The sequence below is a fragment of the Oncorhynchus tshawytscha genome, unplaced genomic scaffold, assembly GCF_018296145.1.
Source record: "Oncorhynchus tshawytscha isolate Ot180627B unplaced genomic scaffold, Otsh_v2.0 Un_contig_2949_pilon_pilon, whole genome shotgun sequence".
NCBI lineage: Eukaryota > Metazoa > Chordata > Actinopteri > Salmoniformes > Salmonidae > Oncorhynchus > Oncorhynchus tshawytscha.
In genome coordinates this window covers 37,501-51,495 of record NW_024609743.1, presented here as the reverse complement: position 1 = coordinate 51,495, position 13,995 = coordinate 37,501, and the positions used below count along the sequence as shown (strand labels likewise).

General features: G+C 50.6%; 1 protein-coding gene and 1 long non-coding RNA gene across 2 annotated transcripts in view; both read right to left on the bottom strand.

The window, feature by feature from the left end:
• Positions 1-1,148: 1,148 nt before the first annotated feature.
• The window catches only part of nubp1 (nucleotide binding protein 1 (MinD homolog, E. coli)), a 19,656-nt gene continuing 6,809 nt past the window's right edge, over positions 1,149-13,995 (bottom strand). The window contains 7 exon segments of the mRNA XM_042317482.1: positions 1,149-1,544; positions 3,199-3,282; positions 5,971-6,048; positions 6,051-6,072; positions 6,503-6,613; positions 9,101-9,255; positions 9,533-9,623. Of these exon segments, the coding sequence (XP_042173416.1) occupies positions 1,492-1,544; positions 3,199-3,282; positions 5,971-6,048; positions 6,051-6,072; positions 6,503-6,613; positions 9,101-9,255; positions 9,533-9,623 (594 nt within the window). The 3' untranslated portion in view covers positions 1,149-1,491.
• On the bottom strand, positions 3,289-5,964 carry LOC121845702. The gene is made up of 4 exons (XR_006082695.1): positions 4,653-5,964; positions 4,457-4,517; positions 3,985-4,304; positions 3,289-3,754 (listed from the first exon to the last, which is right to left on the bottom strand). It is a non-coding gene; the product is annotated as an uncharacterized LOC121845702 (long non-coding RNA).

Here is a 13,995-nt window from a genome sequence, read left to right as displayed (position 1 = left end):
CTGCTCTAGTTCCTCAACTACACAGCTAGGAGAGGAGATGTAGGGATGTGTTCCAAACAGAATCACCCCCCAGTGTGCCTGCTCTAGTTCCTCAACTACACAGCTAGGAGAGGAGATGCAGGGTTGTGTCCCAAACAGAATCACCCCCCAGTATGCCTGCTCTAGTTCCTCACAGCTAGGAGAGGAGATGCAGGGTTGTGTTCCAAACAGAATCACCCCCCAGTGTGCCTGCTCTAGTTCCTCACAGCTAGGAGAGGAGATGTAGGGTTGTGTTCCAAACAGAATCACCCCCCAGTGTGCCTGCTCTAGTTCCTCAACTGCACAGCTAGGAGAGATATTAAAAAAGACCTTTAAAAAACACTTATTTGAGTCATAAATGTACATTGAAAACCCTTTAGGTACTGTGTGTACACTTATTGAGAGTCTTGTGTCAGGTGAACGGTTGTGTCCTCACCTTTGGTCTAATCATTTCCCCATAATCTACAAACTGTCCCCATAATCTCCATACTGTCCCCATAATCTACAAAATGTTCCCATAATCTCCATACTGTCCCCATAATCTCCATACTGTCCCCATAATCTCCAAACTGTCCCCATAATCTCCAAACTGTCCCCATAATCTCCAAACTGTCCCCATAATCTCCATACTGTCCCCATAATCTCCATACTGTCCCCATAATCTCCAAACTGTCCCCATAATCTCCAAACTGTCCCCATAATCTCCAAACTGTCCCCATAATCTCCATACTGTTCCCACAATCTCCAAACTGTCCCCATTTTCTCCAAACCGTCCCCATACTGTCCCCATAATGCCCAAACGGTTCTTTAAAAAATAATTCTACTATGTTTATGCATCCCATATTTCTTCTGTGAGAAACCTTCCAGTTTAGCCCCGTCTATAAAAGCCAATCCCCACATAACCTCCAAACCATCCCCATAATATTCCTTCTGTGAGAAACCTTCCAGTTTAGCCCCGTCTATAAAAGCCAATCCCCACATAACCTCCAAACCATCCCCATAATATTTATTCTGTGAGAAACCTTCCAGTTTAGCCCCGTCTATAAAAGCCAATCCCCACCAGTGTAAAAGGTTGCCGGGATAGTTCACCCAGGACATGAGGGAGGACATTGACTTGCAAGGTTTTGGACAACAACAACAACAACAAGATTTATTATTTGGAGACAGTGTCCAGGTAAAACAAACATAACGCATGGATTACCGTCTTACTTGGTCCCAAGACTGCTTACAGGGTAAGGAAATCAAAATATCATTTCAGGTGAACTATCAATAAAATTTAAAAAAAGGTTGTGAGGAGTTGTGATACTAAAGAGCTGTACACATATTGACAAGCAGTCTCAGAGTAACAGAACTGATCCTACATCAGTTCCTAAACCAGAGCATGTGATTTATTCATTCATCAGACAGTAGGGACCCTCGACATGTGATCCGTCCCTGGCATCCAGAGCAACATGGCGGCCTCCAGACTGGCTTCTAGCCAGCACTCTCCTCCCGTGTCACATGGGACAAGCAGTAGGCCTGGATACCTGGATACAACGTGAGGGAGGGAGGAGAGGGGGAGGGAGGAGGGAGGGAGGGAGAGGGTGAGGGGGAAGGGAGGGATAGTAGGAGAGAGGGATGGGAGGGAGAGGGCAAGGAGGGAGGGAGGAGAGGGAGGGGGAGGAGAGGAAGGAAGGGGGGGGATAGTAGGAGAGGGGGAGGGAGGGATGGGAGGGAGAGGAGAGGGGGGGGGGGGGAGGGAGGGAGGGGGAGGGAGGGAGAGGAGAGAGGGAGGGGGAGGAAGAGGAGAGAGGGAGGGGGAGGGAGGAGAGGAGAGAGGGAGGGGGGGGGGGAAGAGGAGAGAGGGAGGGGGAGGGAGGGAGAGGAGAGAGGGAGGGGGGGGAGGGAGGGGGAGGGGGAGGGAGAGAGGGGGGGGGGGAGGGAGGGAGAGGACATATCAGACATGTGGTTTGATAATATGCAGGCGTTAGATGTATCACTGTAACGTCAAACTGCTTGCTGGAGCGACTTCCTCCTGGTTGAGCCCCCCCCACACACACTCTTGGTACCAACTCGTGACCTCCTGTCTCACAAAACAAGACAGCACCTTTTCGAAGAGTCTTAGCCTGATCGCGCCCCCCCCGACTTGATTAAACCTAGATTTCATTTCCTGATATCAATGTTATAATTGTTTCTACTTCCTCTGGTACAGAATCTCTTCCTCTTTAACTCCGTTACACAAGTCAACAAATGTGTCTGTCCCTGTCTGTCCCTGTGTGTGTCCCTGTGTGTGTCCCTGTCTGTCCCTGTCTGTGTCCCTGTCTGTCCCTGTCTGTCCCTGTGTGTGTCCCTGTCTGTGTCCCTGTCTGTGTCCCTGTGTGTGTCCCTGTCTGTGTCTGTCGGTGTGTGTCCCTGTCTGTGTCCCTGTCTGTGTCCCTGTCTGTGTCCCTGTTGTGTGTCCCTGTGTGTGTCCCTGTGTGTGTCCCTGTGTGTGTCCCTGTGTGTCTGTCGGTGTGTGTCCCTGTCTGTGTCTGTCCATGTGTGTGTCCCTGTCTGTGTCCCTGTCTGTGTCTGTCCATGTGTGTGTCCCTGTCTGTGTCCCTGTCTGTGTCTGTCCATGTGTGTGTCCCTGTCTGTGTCCCTGTCTGTGTCTGTCCATGTGTGTGTCCCTGTCTGTGTCCCTGTCTGTGTCCCTGTCTGTGTCTGTCGGTGTGTGTCCCTGTCTGTGTCCCTGTCTGTGTCCCTGTCTGTGTCCCTGTCTGTGTCTGTCCATGTGTGTGTCCCTGTCTGTGTCCCTGTGTGTGTCCCTGTGTCTGTCCCTGTCCCTGTGTGTGTCCCTGTCTGTGTCCCTGTCTGTGTCCCTGTCGGTGTCCCTGTCGGTGTGTGTGTGTGTGGGAGTATGTGCTGTGTCCCTGTGTGTGAGTCTGTGTGTGTGTCCCTGTCTGTGTCTGTCGGTGTGTGTGTGTGTGTGTGTGTGTGTGTGTGTGTGGTGTATGTGCTGTGTCTGTGTCTGTCGTGTGTGTTTCTCTGTGTGTGTGTGTGTGTGTGTGTGTGTGTGTGTGAGTCTGTGTGTGTGTGTCCCTGTCTGTGTCTGTCGGTGTGTGTGTGTGGGAGTATGTGCTGTGTCTGTGTCTGTCGTGTGTGTTTCTCTGTGTGTGTGTTTCTGTGTGTGTGTGTGTGTGTGTGTGTGTGTATACTCACTCTGTACTATTGAGTGGTAAGCAGCAGCAGCAGGGGAGTCTGGGACTTCAGACAGGAATGACTTCCCTTCATCACAACTCTTACCTGACAGACAGAGAGAGAGACAGAGAGATAACAGTGACTTACTGCATAGCTGTGGATCTATAGACCTGACTAACTGCATAGCTGTGGATCTATAGACCTGACTAACTGCATAGCTGTGGATCTATAGACCTGACTAACTGCATAGCTGTGGATCTATAGACCTGACTAACTGCATAGCTGTGGATCTATAGACCTGACTAACTGCATAGCTGTGGATCTATAGACCTGACTAACTGCATAGCTGTGGATCTATAGACCTGACTAACTGCATAGCTGTGGATCTATAGACCTGACTAACTGCATAGCTGTGGATCTATAGACCTGACTAACTGCATAGCTGTGGATCTATAGACCTGACTAACTGCATAGCTGTGGATCTATAGACCTGACTAACTGCATAGCTGGGGTCCAGTATCTATCCTGGGGTCCAGTACCTACCCTGGGGTCCAGTACCTACCCTGGGGTCCAGTACCTACCCCGGGGTCCAGTACCTACCCCGGGGTCCAGTACCTACCCCGGGGTCCAGTATCTACCCTGGGGTCCAGTACCTATCCTGTGGTCCAGTAGGACTGGTACTAACACAGCTATCTGTAGTCCAGTACCTATCCTGGGGTCCAGTATCTACCCCGGGGTCCAGTATCTACCCTGGGGTCCAGTACCTACCCTGGGGTCCACCTACCCTACCCTGGGGGGGTCCAGTACCTACCCTGGGGTCCAGTATCTACCCTGGGGTCCAGTATCGATCTTGGGGTCCAGTAGGACTGGTACTAACACAGCTATCTGTAGTCCAGTATCTACCCTGGGGTCCAGTCTCTACCCTGGGGTCCAGTCTCTATCCTGGGGTCCAGTCTCTATCCTGGGGTCCAGTCTCTACCCTGGGGTCCAGTCTCTACCCTGGGGTCCAGTCTCTATCCTGGGGTCCAGTCTCTATCCTGGGGTCCAGTACCTATCCTGGGGTCCAGTACCTATCCTGGGGTCCAGTACCTATCCTGGGGTCCAGTACCTATCCTGGGGTCCAGTACCTATCCTGGGGTCCAATAGGACTGGTACTAACACAACTATCTGTAGTCCAGTACCTATCCTGGGGTCCAGTACCTATCCTGGGGTCCAGTACCTACCCTGGGGTCCAGTCTCTACCTACCCTGGGGTCCAGTCCTACCCTGGGGTCCAGTACCTACCCTGGGGTCCAGTACCTATCCTGGGGTCCAGTACCTACTCTGGGGTCCAGTACCTACCTGGGGTCCAGTACCTACTCTGGGGTCCAGTATCTACCCTGGGGTCCAGTACCTACCCTGGGGTCCAGTATCTACCCTGGGGTCCAGCATCTACCCTGGGGTCCAGCATCTACCCTGGGGTCCAGTATCTAGTACCCTGGGGTCCAGTAGGACTGGTACTAACACAACTATCTGGGGTCCAGTACCTACCCTGGGGTCCAGTCTCTATCCTGGGGTCCAGTACTACCCTGGGGTCCAGTACCTATCCTGGGGTCCAGTAGGACTGGTACTAACACAACTATCTGTAGTCCAGTACCTATCCTGGGGTCCAGTCTCTGTCCTGGGGTCCAGTCTCTGTCCCTGGGGTCCAGTCTCTGTCCTGGGGTCCAGTCTCTGTCCTGGGGTCCAGTCTCTGTCCTGGGGTCCAGTCTCTGTCCTGGGGTCCAGTCTCTGTCCTGGGGTCCAGTCTCTGTCCTGGGGTCCAGTCTCTACCCTGGGGTCCAGTATGGGGTCCAGTACCTATCCTGGGGTCCAGTACCTATCCTGGGGTCCAGTACCTATCCCTGGGGTCCAGTACCTATCCTGGGGTCCAGTATCTACCCTGGGGTCCAGTACCTATCCTGGGGTCCAGTATCTACCCTGGGGCCCAGTATCTACCCTGGGGCCCAGTATCTACACTGGGGTCCAGTACCTACCCTGGGGTCCAGTACCTATCCTGGGGTCCAGTACCTATCCTGGGGTCCAGTACCTACCCCGGGGTCCAGTACATACCCTGGGGTCCAGTAGGACTGGTACTAACACAACTATCTGTAGTCCAGTACCTACCCTGGGGTCCAGTCTCTATCCTGGGGTCCAGTCTCTATCCTGGGGTCCAGTACCTACCCTGGGGTCCAGTACCTATCCTGGGGTCCAGTAGGACTGGTACTAACACAACTATCTGTAGTCCAGTCTCTGTCCTGGGGTCCAGTCTCTGTCCTGGGGTCCAGTCTCTGTCCTGGGGTCCAGTCTCTGTCCTGGGGTCCAGTCTCTGTCCTGGGGTCCAGTCTCTGTCCTGGGGTCCAGTAGGACTGGTAATAACACAGCTATCTGTAGTCCAGTATCTATCCTGGGGTCCAGTCTCTGTCCTGGGGTCCAGTAGGACTGGTAATAACACAGCTATCTGTAGTCCAGTACCTATCCTGGGGTCCAGTACCTATCCTGGGGTCCAGTACCTATCCTGGGGTCCAGTACCTATCCTGGGGTCCAGTCTCTATCCTGGGGTCCAGTCTCTATCCTGGGGTCCAGTCTCTATCCTGGGGTCCAGTCTCTATCCTGGGGTCCAGTCTCTATCCTGGGGTCCAGTCTCTATCCTGGGGTCCAGTCTCTATCCTGGGGTCCAGTCTCTATCCTGGGGTCCAGTCTCTATCCTGGGGTCCAGTACCTATCCTGGGGTCCAGTAGGACTGGTACTAACACAGCTATCTGTAGTCCAGTACCTATCCTGGGGTCCAGTGGGACTCGTCCTAGCAGAGTAAGGTTCATCTCTTCACACATCCTCTCTGCTCCTCCCGTGGTGGGGGGAAGATCTGAGACGTGTTCTTGAGGAGGGGGAGATGGGGGAGAGAGACGAGAGAGAGAGGGGAGGAGGGGAGAGAGAGAGATGGGGGAGAGAGACGAGGGAGAGAGAGAGATGGGGGAGAGAGAGAGGAGAGAGAGAGAGAGGAGGGGGAGAGAGACGAGGGGAGAGAGAGAGATGGGGGAGAGAGACGAGGGATAGAGAGGAGGGGAGGGGAGAGAGAGAGACGAGGGAGAGAGAGAGATGGGGGAGAGAGACGAGGGAGAGAGAGGAGACGAGGGAGAGAGAGAGAGAAGGAGGGGAGAGAGACGAGGGAGAGAGAGGAGAGGGGAGAGAGGAGGGGAGAGAGAGAGAGAGAAAGGGTTACACATCATGCAAATGAAAGGTTTCTGTCTTTATGAGAGAAAATTATACATTGTCCACACAGACATATATAAATAAATAAAACTCACCTTGCATTTGGGACAGACAAACCCACTCATGTTCTCCACCACTCCTATGATGGGTAGCTGGACCTTCTGACAGAACCTGATCTCCTTCCTGACATCCTGAAGAGATACCTCCTGGAGAGGGGGGAGAGGGAGGGAGGAGTGGGGAGAGCGAGATGGAGGGAGGAGTGGGGAGAGAGAGGGAGGGAGGAGGAGGGAGAGAGAGGGAGGTAGGAGGAGGGAGAGAGAGAGAGGGAGGGATGAGGGGTGAGAGATGTTGATATTACAGACTAAGTCAGGGAGAGGTTGAACATGTCAGTGAAGACAATTGCCAATCAGCTGCGGAGAGCGTGATCACACAGTCATCTGGAACAGCTGATGCTCTCATGCATGTTTCAGTGTTACTTTCCTCCAATCGAGCATAGAAGTGATTTAGCTCGTCTGGTAGGCTCGTGTCACTGGGCAGCTCGCGGCTGTGCCTCCCTTTTGTAGTCTGTAATGGTTTGCAAGCCCCGTTCAAAACCCATTCCCCCTCAGGAGACTGAAAAGATTTGGCATGGGTCCTCAGAACCTCAAAAGGTTCTACAGCTGCACCATCCAGAGCACTGCCTGATACGGCAACTGCTTGGCCTCCGACCACAAGGCACTACAGAGGGTAGTGCGTACAGCCCATCCCAGCACATCCCCGGGGTCAAGCTTCCTGCCATCCAGGACCTCTATACCAGGCGGTGTCAGAGGAAGAGCCCTAAAAATTGTCAAAGACTCCAGCCACCTTAGTCATAGACTGTTCTCTCTGCTACCGCACGGCAAGTGGTACGGGATCGCCAAGTCTTGGTCCAAGAGGCTTCTAAACAGCTTCTACCCCCCAAGCCACAAGACTCCTGAACATCTAATCAAATGGCTACCCAGACTATTTGCATTGCCCACCCCTCCTTCCACGCTGCTGCTACTCTGTTATTATCTTTAATAACTCTACCTACATAATTACCTCAATACCTGCACATTGACTGCGGTACCCCCCGAATATAGCCTCCACACGGATTCTGTACCGGTACCCCCAGTCATAGCAACCCACCTAACAAGACAGTCCTGGTTAAACGACCCAGACAGTCCTGGTTAAACGACCCAGACAGTCCTGGTTAAACGACCCAGACAGTCCTGGTTTAACGACCCATCTAACCAGACAGTCCTGGTTAAACGACCCAGTCATAGCAACCCATCTAACCAGACAGTCCTGGTTAAACGACCCAGACAGTCCTGGTTAAACGACCCAGACAGTCCTGGTTAAACAACCCAGACAGTCCTGGTTAAACAACCCAGACAGTCCTGGTTAAGGACCCAGACAGTCCTGGTTAAAGGACCCAGACAGTCCTGGTTAAACGACCCAGACATAGCAACCCATCTAACCAGACAGTCCTGGTTAAACGACCCAGACAGTCCTGGTTTAACGACCCAGTCATAGCAACCCATCTAACCAGACAGTCCTGGTTAAACGACCCAGACAGTCCTGGTTAAACGACCCAGACAGTCCTGGTTAAACGACCCAGACAGTCCTGGTTAAACGGCCCAGACAGTCCTGGTTAAACGGCCCAGACAGTCCTGGTTAAACGGCCCAGACAGTCCTGGTTAAACGGCCCAGACAGTCCTGGTTAAACGGCCCAACAGTCCTGGTTTAACCCCAGACAGTCCTGGTTTAACGGCCCAGACAGTCCTGGTTTAACGGCCAGTCCTGGTTTAACGGCCCAGTCAGTCCTGGTTTAACGACCCAGTCAGTCCTGGTTTAACGACCCAGTCATAGCGACCCATCTAACCAGACAGTCCTGGTTAAACGACCCAGACAGTCCTGGTTTAACGACCCAGTCATAGCAACCCATCTAACCAGACAGTCCTGGTTAAACGACCCAGACAGTCCTGGTTAAACGGCCCAGACAGTCCTGGTTTAACGGCCCAGACAGTCCTGGTTTAACGGCCCAGACAGTCCTGGTTTAACGGCCCAGACAGTCCTGGTTTAACGGCCCAGACAGTCCTGGTTTAACGACCCAGACAGTCCTGGTTTAACGACCCAGTCAGTCCTGGTTTAACGACCCAGTCATAGCGACCCATCTAACCAGACAGTCCTGGTTAAAGGACCCAGACAGTCCTGGTTAAAGGACCCAGACAGTCCTGGTTAAAGGACCCAGACAGTCCTGGTTAAACAACCCAGACAGTCCTGGTTAAACGACCCAGACATAGCAACCCATCTAACCAGACAGCCAGTCATTTATGATTGATGTGACCACCAGCCATAACATAGAGAGCAAAGGTCAAAACAACATCTGTTATATATAAACTACCTGGTTGCCGCGGTTACAGAAGCATGCTGTAGCTACCCGGTTGCCGTGGCGACGTGCCGTAGCGACGCGGTTAACAACAGAAACATGCTGTAGCTACCCGGTTGCCGTGGCGACGTGCCGTAGCGACGCGGTTAACAACAGAAGCATGCTGTAGCTACCCGGTTGCCGTAGTGACGTGCCGTAGCGACACGGTTAACAACAGAAACATGCTGTAGCTACCCGGTTGCCGTAGCGACGTGCCTTAGCTACCTAGTTGTTCTCTCTAGTGAGCCGTAGTCGCCGTAGTTACCTGCGGGGTGGTGATGATGACAGCTCCGTCGATGCGGGCGGAGCTAAGGTACTGGACGATAGACAGGTGTTCGTCAGAGGTGCCGGGGGGCGTGTCCACGATGAGGTAATCCAGTTCCCCCCAATCGACATCTCGCAGGAACTGTTTGATCATCCCTGACAGGAAGTGCAGCACCACCACAGCCAATCAGATCACAGCCTCACAGACAATAACCAATTAAAGTAAACATCTTATCATCATCATTCACACTTGATTTATTTATTTTTTATATAATAATGACCCAGTCATAGCAACCCATCTAACCAAACAGTCCTGTAATAATGTTAATCTTTATTTATCCAGGAAGTTCCCTGGAGGTCAGACGCTGTCAAGTGTCAGCTAAACACACACACACACACACACACACACACACACACACACACACACGCGTACCGTTCTTCTTCGGTCCTCTCCAGATAACAGCATCATCAGGACTGCTGAGTAGGAAGCCAATAGACATGACCGCAAGGTTATCCTCTACATACTGGAACACACACACACACAGGTTATCCTCTACATACTGGAACACACACACACACACACACACACACACACAGGTTATCCTCTACATACTGGAACACACACACACACACACACACACACACAGGTTATCCTCTACATACTGGAACACACACACACACAGGTTATCCTCTACATACTGGAACACACACAGGTTATCCTCTACATACTGGAACACACACACATCCTCTACATACTGGACACACAGGTTATCCTTATCCTGGAATCTACATACATACTGGAACACACACACACACAGGTTATCCTCTACATACTGGAACACACACACACACACAGGTTATCCTCTACATACTGGAACACACACACAGGTTATCCTCTACATACTGGAACACACACAGGTTATCCTCTACATACTGGAACACACACAGGTTATCCTCTACATACTGGAACACACACACAGGTTATCCTCTACATACTGGAACACACACAGGTTATCCTCTACATACTGGAACACACACAGGTTATCCTCTACATACTGGAACACACACAGGTTATCCTCTACATACTGGAACACACACACACAGGTTATCCTCTACATACTGGAACACACACACACAGGTTATCCTCTACATACTGGAACACACACAGGTTATCCTCCACATACTGGAACACACACAGGTTATCCTCTACATACTGGAACACACACACACAGGTTATCCTCTACATACTGGAACACACAGGTTATCCTCTACATACTGGAACACACACACAGGTTATCCTCTACATACTGGAACACACACACACACACACACAGGTTATCCTCTACATACTGGAACACACACACATACACACACAGGTTATCCTCTACATACTGGTTAACACACACACACACACAGTTATCCTCTACATACTGGAACACACACACAGGTTATCCTCTACATACTGGAACACACACACACACACACAGGTTATCCTCCACATACTGGAACACACACACATACCGGTTATCCTCTACATACCGGAACACACACAGGTTATCCTCTACATACCGGAACACACACACATACAACACACACACACACAGGTTATCCTCCACATACCGGAACACACACACACACAGGTTATCCTCCACATACCGGAACACACACACACACAGGTTATCCTCTACATACCGGAACACACAGGTTATCCTCCACATACAACACACACACACAGTTATCCTCTACATACCGGAACACACACACACACAACACACAGGTTATCCTCTACATACCGGAACACACACACACACACAGGTTATCCTCTACATACCGGAACACACACACACAGGTTATCCTCCACATACCGGAACACACACCTCCACATACCGGAACACACAGGTTATCCTCTACATACCGGAACACACACACACACACAGGTTATCCTCCACATACCGGAACACACACACAGGTTATCCTCCACAACACACACAACACACACACACAGGTTATCCTCTACATACCGGAACACACACAGGTTATCCTCCACATACCGGAACACACACACAGGTTATCCTCTACATACCGGACACACACACACACACACAGGTTATCCTCTACATACCGGAACACACACATCACATACAACACACAGGTTATCCTCTACATACCGGAACACACACACACACACAGGTTATCACATACCGGAACACACACACACACACACAGTTATCCTCTACATACCGGAACACACACACACACCTCCACATACCGGAACACACAGGTTATCCTCTACATACCGGAACACACACACACAGGTTATCCTCCACATACCGGAACACACAGGTTATCCTCTACATACCGGAACACACACCTCCACATACCGGAACACACACACACACAGGTTATCCTCTACATACCGGAACACACACACACAGGTTATCCTCTACATACTGGAACACACACACACAGGTTATCCTCTACATACCGGAACACACACACACAACACACAGGTTATCCTCTACATACCGGAACACACAGGTTATCCTCCACATACTGGAACACACACACACAGGTTATCCTCTACATACCGGAACACACACACACACAGTTATCCTCTACATACCGGAACACACACACACAGGTTATCCTCTACATACCGGAACACACACACACACAGGTTATCCTCTACATACCGGAACACACACACAACACACAGGTTATCCTCTTATCCTCTACATACCGGAACACACACACACAGGTTATCCTCTACATACCGGAACACACACAGGTTATCCTCATACACATACCGGAACACACAGGTTATCCTCTACATACCGGAACACACACACATACCGGAACACACACACCACACAGGTTATCCTCTACATACCGGAACACACACACACACAACACACAGGTTATCCTCTACATACCGGAACACACAGGTTATCCTCTACATACCGGAACACACACACACAGGTTATCCTCCACATACCGGAACACACACACACAGGTTATCCTCTACATACCGGAACACACAGGTTATCCTCCACATACCGGAACACACAGGTTATCCTCTACATACCGGAACACACACACACACAGGTTATCCTCCACATACAACACACAGGTTATCCTCTACATACCGGAACACACACACATACAACACAGGTTATCCTCTACATACCGGAACACACACACACACAGGTTATCCTCCACATACCGGAACACACACACACACAGGTTATCCTCTACATACCGGAACACAGGTTATCCTCCACATACCGGAACACACACACACAGTTATCCTCTACATACCGGACACACACCTCCACATACCGGAACACACACAGGTTATCCTCTACATACCGGAACACACACATACAACACAGGTTATCCTCTACATACCGGAACACAGGTTATCACATACCGGAACACACAGTTATCCTCTACATACCGGAACACACACACAGGTTATCACACAACACACACACAGGTTATCCTCTACATACCGGAACACACACAGGTTATCACATACCGGACACAGGTTATCACAACACACACACACAGGTTATCCTCTACATACCGGTTATCCTCTACATACCGGAACACACACACACATACACAGGTTATCCTCTACATACCGGAACACACACACACAACACACACACACAGGTTATCCTCTACATACCGGAACACACACACACGCAGGTTATCCTCTACATACCGGAACACACACACACAGGTTATCCTCTACATACCGGAACACACACACACACAGTTATCCTCTACATACCGGAACACACACACACAGGGTTATCCTCTACATACTGGAACACACACACACAGGTTATCCTCTACATACTGGAACACACACACACAGGTTATCCTCTACATACAACACACACACACAGGTTATCCTCTACATACCGGAACACACACACACAGGTTATCCTCTACATACTGGAACACACACACACAGGTTATCCTCTACATACTGGAACACACACACAGGTTACATACAACACACACACACACAGGTTATCCTCTACATACTGGAACACACACACACAGGTTATCCTCTACATACTGGAACACACACACACAGGTTATCCTCTACATACTGGAACACACACACACAGGTTATCCTCTACATACTGGAACACACACACACAGGTTATCCTCTACATACTGGAACACACACACACAGGTTATCCTCTACATACTGGAACACACACACACAGGTTATCCTCTACATACCGGAACACACACACACACGCAGGTTATCCTCTACATACCGGAACACACACACAGGTTATCCTCTACATACCGGAACACACACACACACATACCGGAACACACACACACACAGGTTATCCTCTACATACACAACACACACACACAGGTTATCCTCTACATACCGGAACACACACACACAGGTTATCCTCTACATACCGGAACACACACACACAGGTTATCCTCTACATACCGGAACACACACACACACGGGTTATCCTCTACATACCGGAACACACACACAGGTTATCCTCTACATACCGGAACACACACACACAGGGTTATCCTCTACATACCGGAACACACACACACAGGGTTATCCTTACATACCGGAACACACACACACACAGGCAGGTTATCCTCTACATACAACACACACACACGCGCAGGTTATCCTCTACATACCGGAACACACACACACAGGTTATCCTCTACATACTGGAACACACACACACATCACATACCGGTTACACACACAGGTTATCCTCTACATACTGGAACACACACACACAGGGTTATCCTCTACATACTGGAACACACACACACAGGTTATCCTCTACATACTGGAACACACACACACAGGTTATCCTCTACATACCG